The sequence below is a fragment of the Anabas testudineus genome, chromosome 18 (assembly GCF_900324465.2).
Source record: "Anabas testudineus chromosome 18, fAnaTes1.2, whole genome shotgun sequence".
Classification (NCBI taxonomy): domain Eukaryota; kingdom Metazoa; phylum Chordata; class Actinopteri; order Anabantiformes; family Anabantidae; genus Anabas; species Anabas testudineus.
This window is the reverse complement of record NC_046627.1, coordinates 19858828-19873359: the sequence shown is the minus strand read 5'-3', so window position 1 is coordinate 19873359 and position 14532 is coordinate 19858828. Positions and strand designations below refer to the sequence as shown.

General features: G+C 41.4%; 1 protein-coding gene across 1 annotated transcript; it reads right to left on the bottom strand.

Moving 5' to 3' along the window:
* Positions 1-4121: 4121 nt before the first annotated feature.
* vax2 (ventral anterior homeobox 2) lies at positions 4122-9353 on the bottom strand. Its single transcript, XM_026353397.1, has 2 exons — positions 8340-9353; positions 4122-4375 (listed from the first exon to the last, which is right to left on the bottom strand). Exons 1-2 carry the CDS (start codon positions 8572-8574, stop codon positions 4122-4124), a joined length of 489 nt encoding a protein of 162 aa, XP_026209182.1. The 5' UTR covers positions 8575-9353.
* Positions 9354-14532: the final 5179 nt, after the last annotated feature.

The following is a 14532-nucleotide window of genomic DNA, read 5'->3' as shown; positions in this document are numbered from 1 at the left end:
AGCAAAAATAGTTTAACACACATTTAAAGACAAACACACACATGTAAACACTCTCTAACAAATCAGAGTCTGGATAATAAAGTTGTGATCACGGAAGTTTGGCTGGAAGTCTCACACACGCAAAGTTTGCAAAGTGGTGATGTTTCCTGTTTTATTTTTTTAAAAAACTTTCATAAAATGATAAAATTTTAACTTCAATCTAACTAGTTTCACTGTGTCTGATCTACTGTGTCCTCACCTCAGTGTGGTACAATCAGTTGTATGTTAAAGCTTTAATGTTCCCTCCCATTTGCTGCAGGATTAAACCAGTTTAATGCAGCACAGGGACCATTAAATCCATAGCTCCTCCACGGACGGGCTGCAAACAACAATAGGCTGATCCAATGACAGCGTATACGTCAGCTGCACTCAGTTCAGGAAGGCTGAGGAAGAGCTTAAAGTGACCACCCAACATGGTGTCCCGAAATCTGCTCAAGTCACACTGACAAACCAGTTGGAACAAGCAGGTCACGCTGGAGAGTGTGGGAGGTTTACATAAAATGTTTTTTTAATGCTGCAGAAACAGGAGTTGTACAGTAACTTGAGACGATGACGTCAATAATTCATGTTGTCACCTTAATATTCTCTTTAATATTCTCTCTAAGGTGTAATCTAGTCTCCCACATGTTAGACATAAGACAAGCTATAAGCAGAGAAATGATCTCCACATGCACAAATACACATCCCTTCACAATAAGAGCTCAGAGACCAGTGATGTCTATATGTGATCATCAAGTAAGGGAAATGTGTGTGTGTGTGTGTGTGTGTGTGTGTGTGTGTGTGTGTGTGTGTGTGTGTGTGTGTGTGTGTGTGTGTGTGTGTGTGTGTGTGTCCTGCTATGTTATCCTGTAGCGGGGAGCCACCTGCCGGGATGACGGCAGAGCTGTGAGCTGGTAATGGATTACTCAGTAACGCGTTACAGCAGCGAACAAATATCAGACTGAGGTTGAATTATCTCAAGTCAGCATTTCTGTGGCTGGTTGTGGAGAAGTGTAACTCTGAATACATGGTTTTCCCCAAATCTTTTATAATTTTTTTTAAATAATTTTGTTTAAATATGGAGTTTGCGCGGTTGAAATGTGCGCACACACAGCAGATGAAACGGAGCATGAAGACATTAAGGGCTGATGTATTAATGTGAAAAAGAAACGAACAACAAGCAGTGGTTGGATTTTACTGCGCGCGATTTGCGCCATAATGATTTGGAAGCGTCATAGCCTGAAACTTTGGAGACATATTCATCACATAAATCATAATAATCATTATTATGAATCATTTCTCCACCTATTTAAGAAAAGTCTTCAGTAAGGGTCCCTCTGGGCGTGCTGCATTATGATCAGTCTGAATACCTGACTAAACTAATTGAAGCTGGACTATGGGTCAATGACCAAATGCCCAAACATCGTTAAAAAACACTTAACGATTCCACCTCTCATGTTACTGTAATTAGTTTGTGTGTTTCAGTCACAGACAAAAGGTATCTGCTGCTTTGATAAGTCACAGACTTTTATAAAACCAGAGGAAAGCTGACTTGTTTGTTTGTGACTCAAATTAAACACAGGTTAAACTGTCTTTTTAATCTTCATTTATTTGGGTCAAAGACACTTTGGCATCGAAATTTGAAAAAATATCACACTTTGTTTTTCTTGAACTTATTAGAGATGTGTCAAAGTCGATGAGCGGCAGATAAAAATCAGCTGTGGAAAAGTCATCAGTTCAACAGGTTACAGATTAGTAATTAAATTTAAATGTCTGAATCTAATCTACATCATTATTAAATCCTAAAAACAAACAAAAAAACTAGAGGGCCCCTGCTCGAGGAAATAAATCGAAAAACTCAAATGTGTGTATTTTCCAAATAACTGGCCTTTTGTTGCTTTGAAATAAAGTGTAAAGCCTCTTTTGCAAACCTCCAAATTCAACGAATTAGAGGCAAAACGCATTAAAACCTGGAAAACAGGAGCTGTGCGGCCTACGGGAGCGTGTGTCTCCTCTGAAAACCGTCTCTAAAAAGGAGAGAAAAGCCTATAAACGCTCTTTTCTATAATGGAGCTGCTTTTAAACCCGACGCCCTTTAATTTGGACATGAAAATCAAACCTTGAGTAGCAAACTAAAGACATCAACAAACACTGTAAGTCACCTGAAAACCACAAAACAGCCTTAAAAATGCCTGAAAACTTAGAGAGCTTCCATCTTTTTTTTTTTTTTTTTTTTCCTCCTTTTGTGATTTTTCTCGATTGGCCTTGAATGATGCATTTGCTTAAAACATGCAAAAGGAGGTAATAATAAAAAAAGAAAACTCCACTAATGCAACTAAAAGCCTTTCGATCGCGCTTAAAAGCTGCTTCAATAGCTGCAGGGCATTAAGAAATTTCCGTGCAATGGGTTTAATATTTCACGCCATTACTGAGGAGACTTTTATTATTTACATTTTGTTCTCACTTGAAGGTCAGGCAGTTTTCACACGGCTCTGTTCAGCAGGAAGCTGAGGCCCTCCCATTAACACCCCTAGTGTCAGCGCTAATGAGGGACACAGTGGCTGCTCTGTGCTCCCACTACTGCGCACACACACACACAAATGGTCGCCTTTCTATACTTGCGAGAGCATTCACCGGCCTTGTGTTGCGTTGTCCCTTCACCTTAATCATCACCACTAACCCAGACTCTAACCTTAACCCCTCAAACCAGATCTGAACCCACAGGCAGGTCTTTGAAGCTCCACACCTATCACCTGCTTTTGTGTGTGCCCTTTGTGCTGCTGCGCGTAAAGTTCCTGCATGTGTGCAACAAGTGGTTCAACACAAGCAGCGAAACAAACCATCCAGCTGAGGTGTATGTGTATTTAAAAATAAAATTAAAACCAGTGATGGTGATGTTTTAGTTTGATTTGTGTTTTAAGCGTTTGGTGACACTTCTCCAGAAACAAACAGGTGTAGTAGGTTTAATATCCACTGGTTTGGTTTCATTTATATGATTATGTGATTGAACTGTTGTTCACATGTGCATCAGGTGTATCGGGCGGAAATATGGGTGCTCACAAATTCATAAATCATTGCGTCAAATACGATAAACCTGTGCGCTTTAGACAAGTGGTTTCCTTAAAACTATTTATTTAAGACACGTTATCATATGTAAAGACAAATTCAACGTTGCTCTGACACCTTAAAAGCCTCCTGTCCAGTGTGTTATACCCGCACACCGATACTTTTATTAACGAGACACAAAATCAATCAGTGAAATCAGAAGAACAGCGGCGTTCAAACGTCTCATGGAGCTGTGTGTACGTGATGACGCTCACGACAAAGACAGAGGGGCTGGGCACGTTTCCCGCAGGAAGGTTTGAATGAAGCGCGCAGAGCGGCTGCAGTGTCCAGGAGTCCGGACGCGCCAGCAGCGTTTGTTTTCACAGCCCATGTTTCAATGAGATGTGTGATCCAGTCCAATAAACCGCACAGAGACAGAACAGTCTGATCCTCTGAGTTGGGCTTGGTCAGGACAGGAAGCAGCACTGAGTGAACTCCTACTGAAAGCACTTCAACCCTTAATTTGACTGATTATGTTGAAGACTCTGTGTCAGGGAGGTGTCTAACGTTGAGCCTGTTGTGTCGGACCTACTAATGGATCCTATTTGAAGACGTTAGAAATGCCCCTGTTGTATGTGATTGTTGTTCCGCCAGTGTTTAGATGCATTTAGTCAAGGCTGCATGTGTTACAGACCATTACTCGGTTTATTCGGCCTTTGCGGTTGTATTCGTTAAAAGATGACGTTTGTGTTTTATTTCTATTATCTGTGCTAAAGATATTCAAACATCCAGCTGAAAACAAACCGGATCAGTCCCGGTGAACTGTACAGTTGTTCTCCTGCCCCGTTTAAAGGGGCCTTCCTGTAGAAAACTGCTTCGGGTGGGGCAGTTCCGCGTTTCCACTGCTCCTCTCTGATTGGCTGAGCAGCCAATTAAAGCGCCTACACACACACACACACACACACACCTGTGTCCAATCCAATCAAGCCAGGAAGCTAATGCTAACACCTGCTCTGTCCCACAAAGTCACTAAATTCAGTTCTTTATCTTGGTGGTCGTCAAGTTAAATGACATTTGGTGGAAGAGTTAAAATATTCCGGAGTCACCAGGGGTCTCGGTCTTACCTGTGTCTCGGACAGGTTCAGCTGCCGGGCCAGCTCCGTGCGCTCCCGGCCCACCACGTACTGGCACCGCTGGAACTCCAGCTCCAGCCGGTACAGCTGCTCGGCCGTGAAGGAGGTCCGGGTGCGCTTGGGCCGGTCCAGGTCCAGGCCTTTGGGCAGGACGATCTCCCGGATGGTACCTTTGGCGTCTGAAACACAAGGGACAATATTTTCTATTCGAGGGCAACTGGCACATGTTGTAGAAGTAATTTATGAATTTAAGCTGCTTCCACACACCGTGCGGCCTTTTTACGCACAAATGAGAAAAGCGCTTTTTTTTATGACTGGAGTGATTGAAGCAACCCACAAACTTCTGCAGCCATTAGCAGAGGGCTAATGATGCGGACGGAGGTGTGTGTTTGTTAGAGATCAACTACACGTCTGTGTTAATAACACGGCCGAGCTCTGTGAGAAAGGCCACAGCGCCTTTAATAGACCTTTAATACAGACATGTGTAGCCTGCTTTTGTTGGAAATACTAGCAACTAACTAACCAGGCCGCACACTTCTCTGTAATCCTGCATTAGTGGCTGTGTGAGTGCTCTTAATAAAGTCTGAACAGAATTTCTGGCCTTTAATCCAGTCGGTGATATAAGGCTGAATGAACATCAAAACTAAATCAGCTGTGTTAAGGTGTTGTGTAATGGTAAGGCCACAGGTCCTGTTCGTTTTCCCTGATGTGTCAAATTAAAAACAATAAAACGCATTGTTACAAGTAGAAGACTCTGTCTGAAACTTTATACATTATACCCTACAGAGAGAAACACACGGCGAGCACACAACTATCCTGTTGAGCTGGTATATTTGAGTTTAAGTTTGGAGTAAATGTGAAGCTTCAAATCAAAACGCATCGCTGTTTCCAAATGAAGGGACTGTGCGTCATGATCTAGCCACAACATGTGGTGTGTGTGTCGTTTTTGGTACTCTTTCTTTTAGACTTGTTTAAATTCATAGTATGTATTTCATTTATTTTTAATTAAACCGTTTGTTTTTGTCCATTGGCAGGTGATCTGATATTAATCCGATCTGCTAATAATTGGCTGCTTGGATGTTTACCCCTGCTCTTGTTTCCAAATATGAAAAATCAGGACAAATCTAATTAAAAGGAAAAAAAAAACCTTAGGGGCACAACAACAGCATACATTAAACTTAGAATAAATAAATCACTATAAAGAACAGTAATGAGGCTTTAACTTAGCTTTAATTGACTAAATCCGGGGTCGTGTTGCTGCACTATAGCCAAGAATTTTTGTTCGTATTTATCACTTGCGTGGCCGAGACAAGACCCCCTCTTTGTCCGGGGTTTTGAGGTCATAAAAAATGCAATCCAATAAAATATGAAGAGCGTTGAATTAAATATGAAACACAACCGATAAAACCGAAGCTGATTCTATAGGAAGGCTACGAGCTGTAGTTGGACAGGGAGGAAAACCTAAAGTTACATTTTCACGCTACAAAAGGAACAAGATAGTTTTAAAGGAGTGGAACATTTTGCTTAATATAAAATACAACATGTAACGGAGGGAGAATGAGCGGCCTGATCCATCACAGTGTAACATACAGGTAGACAGAGTGTGTGTTGGCTACATAATGAGACATGGCCGAGAGGTTTCCATCTTTACACGCGCGTAATGATTTTGCGTAACGTGTCTCCAGGCAAGAACCATTCTGCGACACAGAGGCTATAAACACCCCTAATACACGAACACATAAGAGCATACCTGTACAGTTTCGGTTGTGGGTTCCGGATCAAAATAAAAGCTCACACTGTGATGGAAACATTTGCAAACAGAGGAGGGAACTAGAGGCTGTACGCAGACCTGCTGACCTCTCGGTGACCCCGGCTTCGAGCATCCAGCCTCAGCTTCAAAATCAAATCCTGGCAGAGCAGCATTCAGTGCACTCACTAACAAATGCACAGTATCTGACTCTGCTCACATCTCTGTCCATCTATAGGCGACTCCTTCTCCTTCTCCTGATGGACATAATACAGCGTTTAATGAGGCACAATAACGAATAACTCTGTCCTGGAGATTCACGCGATTTTACAGATCATATCTGCCGGATCGCATGTGAAAAACAAATACGTTTACTTTTATGTGGTGTGAATGGACAAAATGATGATAAACTGTGTATAAATGACATAAAAATATAACTCACATATGTCAGTAGCTCATTCGTCTATTCGGGAATCTGTCTATAATGACAATAAAAGCATATTTTCCTGTATTTGCCATGAAAACAGGCAGCGGAGCTGGTCGATGCTCTGAAGAGGGAAGCTGGCTCAGTTAGCCTATTTTTATTTTTTAATTTTTATTATCCATACAAGCCATTTCGTTTTTCCTCAACCTCTCCAGATATTTTCGTTCTCTGCCTTGTTAATATCTTTAATTAGTCGTTACTATATTTATGTTCCTGCTCCTGGTGCCGAACACACTGCACGACTAAATGTTCCATTACACATAAAACTAAGCAGCCATAATATCCACACTAGTTCATAACCGAAGACTGATGGGGCGACATACTGATGCTGTGCAGCAAACATAAACACACCACTGTAAAAAATAGGCACAAAAATACCAGGAGCAATTTAAATGTATGTGTTTTCTTTACGGAGTTCTGAACCAGTCAAGCTGCTGGCATTTTGTTCTTGAAGAGCATTAGAAAATATATGGGCTACATGTCCTACATGAAGGAAACGTCACAATAACACACAGTTCAAATTATTCCTCATTTAATATTTTTAAATTCAGATTTTATTTTTTTTATTTTTATTTTTTTTTGTGTTTACAATATTTAGAACAATCTTTATATTTGCGTGCTGAGATTAAGATTTTTTTTCAAATGCACATAACCTTAAATGACCTAAATGTGTGGACACATTTAAGCCTTTCTTCTTTATGTTTTTGTGTCATGATTTCCTTTAGGTTTCCCTGCAACACGTTGAAAACACACTCATGTACTGCACAGGTTAACGTGCAAACACAAATTAAACACACAAGTTTTTAGGCTTTTAAGATGTATAATGTGACTCTAAAGCAGCGCATAATAGTGCAAAAAAATATAAATAAAAACCACTGACAACCGATTTTTATTGTGCTGCAGTGTTTTCTGACTGCAAAGCTTGTATCTCAATTTTCTATATTTGTCTTTCACAGTGGCCTCCGGCAGGAGGGCGTGGACACACGAATATTTAATTAAATATTATTCCTGTGTTCATTAACATAACGTTAGCACACAAAGGCAAGCAGCACCGTCAAACACACACACACACACACACTTTCAAAATGATTGTTGATGGAGCTCTTTTGTTGAGGAACCTAACACAGCAGCCTACAGGGGTAAATTTCACCTGATTATCACGAACAGAGCCTTTCCCTTTGTTTTCTGCTCTGACTCCAAACATGTGTTGAAGAGAAACTGTCATTACACGTATGGCAATAAATATTACAAGTAGAAGAAAAGAAGCAACGTTTCACAGGGACTTTAACTGTTGGACTATTGACTGGACTAATCAATTTTTTATATTCACACATGAACAAAGACTTGGCCACTGTTGGTGCAGCCTGGGCCAAACACTCATTTTTTCCACTCATTTAATTTTCTACTGCAACAGCATTATTTTTTATATTTTTAAATTATTATTTACAGCTGTGCTTTGATTGCTGCACTCACTAAAGTGTAAGCAGTGTGTTGTTACTACAACAGAAGCTTTTTTGTAGTCTGCACCACAGCTGCTGTTTTGTTGTGCACTTTAAATTTAAGTCTTTAAGTTTTAAACACACACAGACATGTTTTCTTTTTTTATTTACAGACTAGTGTGTCTTCTTTCAGTCCATTTATTATATTTTGATATTTTAATGGGAGAAGCTTCAGGTTATTTTTTAAACAGTATTGTGTCATGATTTTAATTCTCTTTTTTATTCTGTGTCGCTTCACAGTGTGTGAAGACAACACTGTGAAACTTATTAGGATTACTGCTGCATATTCTCTCATTCTGATACCTGTGGATAATAGTGAATTAAATATATTCCTTGAAACTCTAACGCACTCCCAGTCTGAGATTTAATTTTACGCACAGGGTACCTCAGTATTTGTGTTTTTGTCCACTTACCCCTCACTAATATCCTCCGACAGTAGTCAGGGTCCACTCCCAAAAGTTTGTCGTGCCCGTCTTCGCTGGAGGACGTCGGGGTGGACGCTGATGTCCCCGGGGTGTCGGTGGAGCTCTGAACCGGGGACCGGCTCCCTATCTCGGCTCGGCACTTTGTCTCCATCCGGTCCGGACACAGAGGGTTGGGTCCACAGCGGTGGTTCCCATCGCCCATAGTCGTGGCCTGATCGAACATGTACAAGTAAGTTACAATCTCTAAGATTATCTCTTCCTCCTTCTGTCGCTGCAGCTCAGCCTTCTCTTCTACTTTCTTCTCCTCTTTGCAAGCATGCCCTCCTCTCCCTCCAAAAAGTAGATCCAGTTACAAAGGAACCATGCGGTCCAACAACGGAACCGGGGTGCGCTTCAGGTGTCGCGGCATGACGCTGGGTCCGCAGTCCTAACCAAGGCAGGAGGGAGTCGGCTCGGGGAGAAACCTCGGGTTCCTGTTCTAACTACAATACCCAGGAGGCGAAGAAGCAATGCATGGTGCAGCCTGCAAGGTGCAAGGGGGCAACTAGATGTATGGAGGAGCAGGGAGGTGCCACGAACACACACACACACACTGCTCACCCTAGTAGAAATAAAGTGAGAGGCGGCGCACAGAAAAAGCCCACGCAGCAGCGGTCACAGTTCACCGTGCACAAGCCAGGGAGGAAAGTTTCTCCTGGTTTGTCCAGAGCAGCAGCCTGTTACTTCACCCCCGGTCAGATCGACTGCTTCTGCGGATCCTTCACTGCGTGTTGGTGGTGGTGGTGGTGGTGCTGGTGAGATGACCACATAAGGGGGTCGGTGGTCTTCTGCTTTTGGAGAGCGCACAAGAAAAAGATGTCTGTGGGGGATTGTCAGGAAATGGGAAATGGTCACACTCGCTCCCAAAGTCTGGAGCGCTCTTGTCAGTTTTTTATAATTTGCTTTAGAGCTGCAACATCACGTCTGAGCGGGGCGGCCGGTGCACCCCCGCCTGCACGAACACACGAGAGATGTTGGTATGTGGATAATATTTGTGGTGACACGGTACACTTTACAGAGGTAGGAACCGCACACGTCACTTCCTGCCCACGCAGGGTCGCCGCTGATTGGTCGGCCGGCAGGGCACGTTTTGACAAGAGGACGAGCGGCGCTGCAGACCGGGATCAGGCGCGGAGACATGAGACGATGGTTGTGTGCGTTACTCCGCTCTGGAAACAGCCAAATGCAGCAGAGCCCGGGTTTCCCCACAGCCCTGTCAGACTTTGACGTGTTTTCTTTTTTGTTTTTTTGTTTTTTTTTGTTTTACGGCCGAGCACTGAGCGTGTGAGTGCGCGCCTGGTGTAGCCGCACTGAAGCAGTAAGGTAAAAAAAAAAAAAACCTGCATTACGTTGAAAGTTGATCATAATTTGAAGCATTTAAATCTTGTTAGTGGACATAAAATCCTCTAAATGACAACAGAATTTAACACATAAATGCGCACAGCCCGCGCAGCCTAATAAATGCGGTTCAGTAGTGAGCCACTGGAAAATGATCAACAAAGAGCCTGGAGCCACATTTACGCAATTTAAATCAACATGCAAATGTTAAAATATGTTTCTATGAAGTGAGTCTTCATTAAAAATGAAAACTGAAGCCCAGGTTTCACTTTTCAAATCCAAATCTACGGTGTGATGCTGCTGATCACGCAAGATGAGACACATTTGGGGCCTTTAGGCTATAGAAATAAATCTGATCTGACCATTTACCAACGGGGTGGAAGAGGTGTGAAACCTCAAATTTTCTAAATTTAATCTGTCACTAAATGATGTTTCAAAAAGCCCACACCTCATAAAAAATATAGAGTAAACACTAAATAAGCCAGAGAATCAGTTTTTGAGCACAAAGCGTCACCACGGTCTCTAATGCAAACTCTACTCATAATATATGTAAATTACAAATCCAGCAACACCTCAAACCACAGTCTGAAAATCAATCCACAGTTCAAATAAAGTTGTTAGATTGAACAGGTGTTTCTGTTATTTTGTCCAGCAGTTTCTTGTTTTCTGAAACGTGGTTGAGACCTTCTGCTCCCTGTTAACACAGTCTGTCGTGAGCACTATATGATATAAGAGCATGAAGTGAGGCTCCTATTTGTTTCCCACTGCAGGTGAAACGTCTCATTCCCAGTCATTTACTGTAAATATGCACAGACGTCTCCATCAAACACCACTTGTTTTGCGCCCGCCTCGTGTTGCTGCTGCAGCCTGTAGTTTGTTGTGATTGTGAGATAATTTCAGTTGTAGGAGCGACTGAAACACTGGGAGGAATTTCCTCTTTACAGGTGAAACATCTTTGAAAACACTGCAGAGAAAAAGACATTTTGAGCAGGATTATATAATTATAGTTTTGCTGTGTGTGTTTTTTCTTATTTTTCTTATCCAAGGCCATAATTACTGCACACAGCCATGGGTCGTTACTCCTTTCAGCTGGCCTAATCTCACAGAGGATGAATAGAAACTGTCAATCAGACGCTGCACTCAGCAGCGAGACAAGAGGGGACTGATTGCTGCTGCTGTGCTGAGAAACACACGCACACATACACTTTTCCTCCTTCCTCTTTCTCTCCAGTGTATTCACCCTCTCTGCCTTTACTCATGCACAACCAGAACCCCCCAAAAGCAGATTTTATTTTATTTATTTTTTTTACAATGTTGATGCTTCTGAAGACTTCTCATATTTTCATTTCCAACTTTAAGCACATTAGAAATAAATGCGTCATTCTGTGATTATTTTAACAACTGCATGAACATGTGTGGCTGCTGATTTTTGCAGTTAACCACTGATGTAGATTGAAAATAGTTGGAAAAATACCTAGAAAAACTTTTGCTCGAGCATGAGTGAAATATGCTTTTATTTCTCTAGGTTTATTGAACAGTTATTTATTGTTCAGAGGATCTTTCTTCAGGTTCCACTGGTGCTGCCGTTTTGTCCAAAACAAGTTATATCATACAAACATACACGGCATAAGCTTTGGACATGTACTAGCAGATAAAAAATAATTAAAAAAACGTGAGAAATAATAATAAATATAACAACACAAATTAAAACAACAGTTAAATAATCCAAAATGCTGTAATCCACTGTATACACGGTGCTTTCTGAAGTAACTTTTTAAAAGCAGGATTTGTCTTTGGAGAATAATTAACCATTAATGCGTTGAATTAACAAAAGGAACTGAACACTTGGACCACCACTGGAGTGTTTGACCTGTTCACACACTTGTTTGATTTAGAAACGCAGCACTGAAAATGTTCTCGACTGCAACTACACTTTATTTCTCTTTCACATTTATCGATGGTTATTTGTATAATTTCTTATGTCAGCGTCCTAATTAGAAAAAAATGCAGCTATCCAACAAATGTTATCACGGCTACATAACTAATTATAGTTTATTAAAAGTGTTTTCCTCTTTGGTCAAGTTGTGCCGGACCTGACCTGTAGTGAACAGTAGTTCATTAATGACATGAATCATTTCCATGTCATTAATGTGTTTCCGGAAAGTTTGAGGATCCTCTGCTTGTCTTTCGACCTGAAAGCAGCTCAGTCAGAGCGAAAACTGGTTTATTATTATATATTTGTATCTAATGCATCGATGGTAGATTTCAAACAGTTCACATGAATTCAACTCCACTGTTCTCAAAATCCTATTTGCTTTAATCTACTGCGCACAAAGGAGCATATTTCTGCTGCTTCATGATACTCAGTCAAAACCTAGATCTACTCTCTGCCCACAGGCCAAAAGAGAGAGGGGGGGGGGGGGGGACTGTTTATTTGCGCCATGCACCGACTGGCTCATCTCCGTCCCCCTTGTGCGGCTGGATTGCGGCCTCGTGGATTTGAATCTGATCAATCAGATCAATCAACAGAGATTACTGTAATCCCGGAGGTCAGAGGGAGGGCACCCGGCCACGCAGAGTTCACACATCCCACACGAGCTGGAGGCGAACCTGTGCAGGAATGACAAACCAACTCCGCACGGAGAAGTCCGCGCAAGTGGGGTTTAATGTAAAGAAAACAAACATTTAGACTTAATCCGTGGAGCTGATGGTTTAAAGTTCACACAGTGAAACGTTCAGTGCGCATCACGTGAAGGATGGATCCAGATGCTGGTCAAGACCTCTGCATTTTACCAGGTGTTCCCATCCTGTATAGTTGTTATACGTGTTTAACAGCAGAGCAGGTGGGGTCGCACATGCATTTGGGGGATTTCTGATTATTAATAAGAAGTTTGGCAGAAACGCTTTGTTTCCAGCGTGAAAGCCGAAAAGCTGCAGGTTGAACTGGACGCGGACACACCGACGTTTACTGTGACACAGAGGAGAAAAATAGTCGGCAGGCAGCTCGGATTATAGAGATGTGTTGAAATAAAAAACATATGGCGCAGGGCGGATGGAAAAGTGAATGACTGTGATGGACATTCAGCTTTTACGCAGGCTTTAATACGGCTCTCATCTTTATGATCATAGATCAGAGTCAGACTGAGTCTAAAATAAGATCGAGTTTGTCTTAATTTTGTTGGGATGTTGCAGCTGAGTTGGTTTTTATGGCAGTTTCGTGCCGTGGAGTCTTGCAGTGAACTGAAACAGCCAAACACTGCTCAATCCAGGCCAAACAGAAGACAAAAAAGCAAAGATGTAAGAAACGAGGGAGCCTGTAGAGTTATTTTTATAATTTAGTGACTAAAAACAAAGCCTGGATTAGAACCGGAATTAATTCAAACGAAATGTGGGCCCTTTTATAAATAAGTACTACTAATAGTACTAATAAATACTAATGGGTTCGTTTTCTGTCTGGTGAGTCTCCTGTAGTCAGCTCATAATATACAGCAACAAAACACGTATCTAAGAACTAAACGTTCATGAAATCATTTTATTTTACTCACATTTTATTCACCATGGATATTAGATTTATATAAAACAGCCAGACTAAATACAAGAACGATTTAAGGGGAAGAAATGTGAGCAAACTGTAGATTCATGAGCGATTAAAGGTGTTTTTTATGTTTGTTTGTTTGTTTACTTAATATAAGTTTAGGTTGTTTAAAACACCTGCAGCTTCTAGTTTAACAAGAATGTTTTTACCAACACGTCAATAATTCAGACGCGATTTGTCTTGTATTCCTGATATAACAGGCTCATAGTTAATGCATGTTGTCAAATACTATCACTGGTATGTTATTAATAATAAACACAACAGGCTTATAGAAATCGTAGAGCGTAGTTTACAGCACGCTCCATAGAAAGGTTTTTTATTCCCACATCCAGCATTTTAAATATGATGTTAAAAAAACACACTGCAGCCATTTGTCTTAATATTAAAACAGAACTGACTCTGTGCGCACAAAGATTTAACTCCAGCAGTAGCAGATGTCTGTGCATCGTTACCAGGCTCTTCTTCTAAAGGAGCTTCTCCTCAGGTCTGTGGTGGATTCGTGCAGCAGCAGCAGCGGTGGTGTTGGTGGTGTTGGTGCTGGTGGAGCTGTTGTATCCGGGTTGAGCTCAGGACACCAGCCGTCCCACAGGAGCGCACGAACTTCTGCAAACTTTTGGTTTCTCTCTCTGAGCCCGTTGCAAATTCCCAAACCTCATTTTTAAAGTCAAACGTGTGTTTCAAATATTAAAAGGCGCCAGTCAAACGTGATGGGGACGGACGAGGGCAGCCTGCTTCTTTAGTGGGGTGTTTATTTGTTTTTCCAGTAGTAAGACCTGTTTATATAATGTCTGGAACTCAGTCAGAGAGAAATAAAGAGGCAGAGTCCAACATGTCCACACCTTCTCTCTTAAATCGTTGTAGTTTTTCCTTTATTTGAAGGGAAAAAGGGAATTTTCTGTTGTAATGCAGCACAAACTCACAGTTCACAGTTATTTTTATACATTTGTCTTTGTTCTTGTATCCATCCACCCAGATGCAGAGAATAAAAATATTTCTTCCTCATGTACGTGTTCTCACCTATGAAAGGGAGAAAAAGTTACTTGTACTTTGGGTGAAACCAAGCTCCTCACAGATTTCACTCATTACTTAATAAGGCCTTCTGTTCAGTCCTTTCATTTCACACCTTCTGAACATTAATAAAATGCACTTTCTTAAAGAATCAGCAACAGATCCTGAAGGAAATATATTTGTATGAAATATTTCACCACT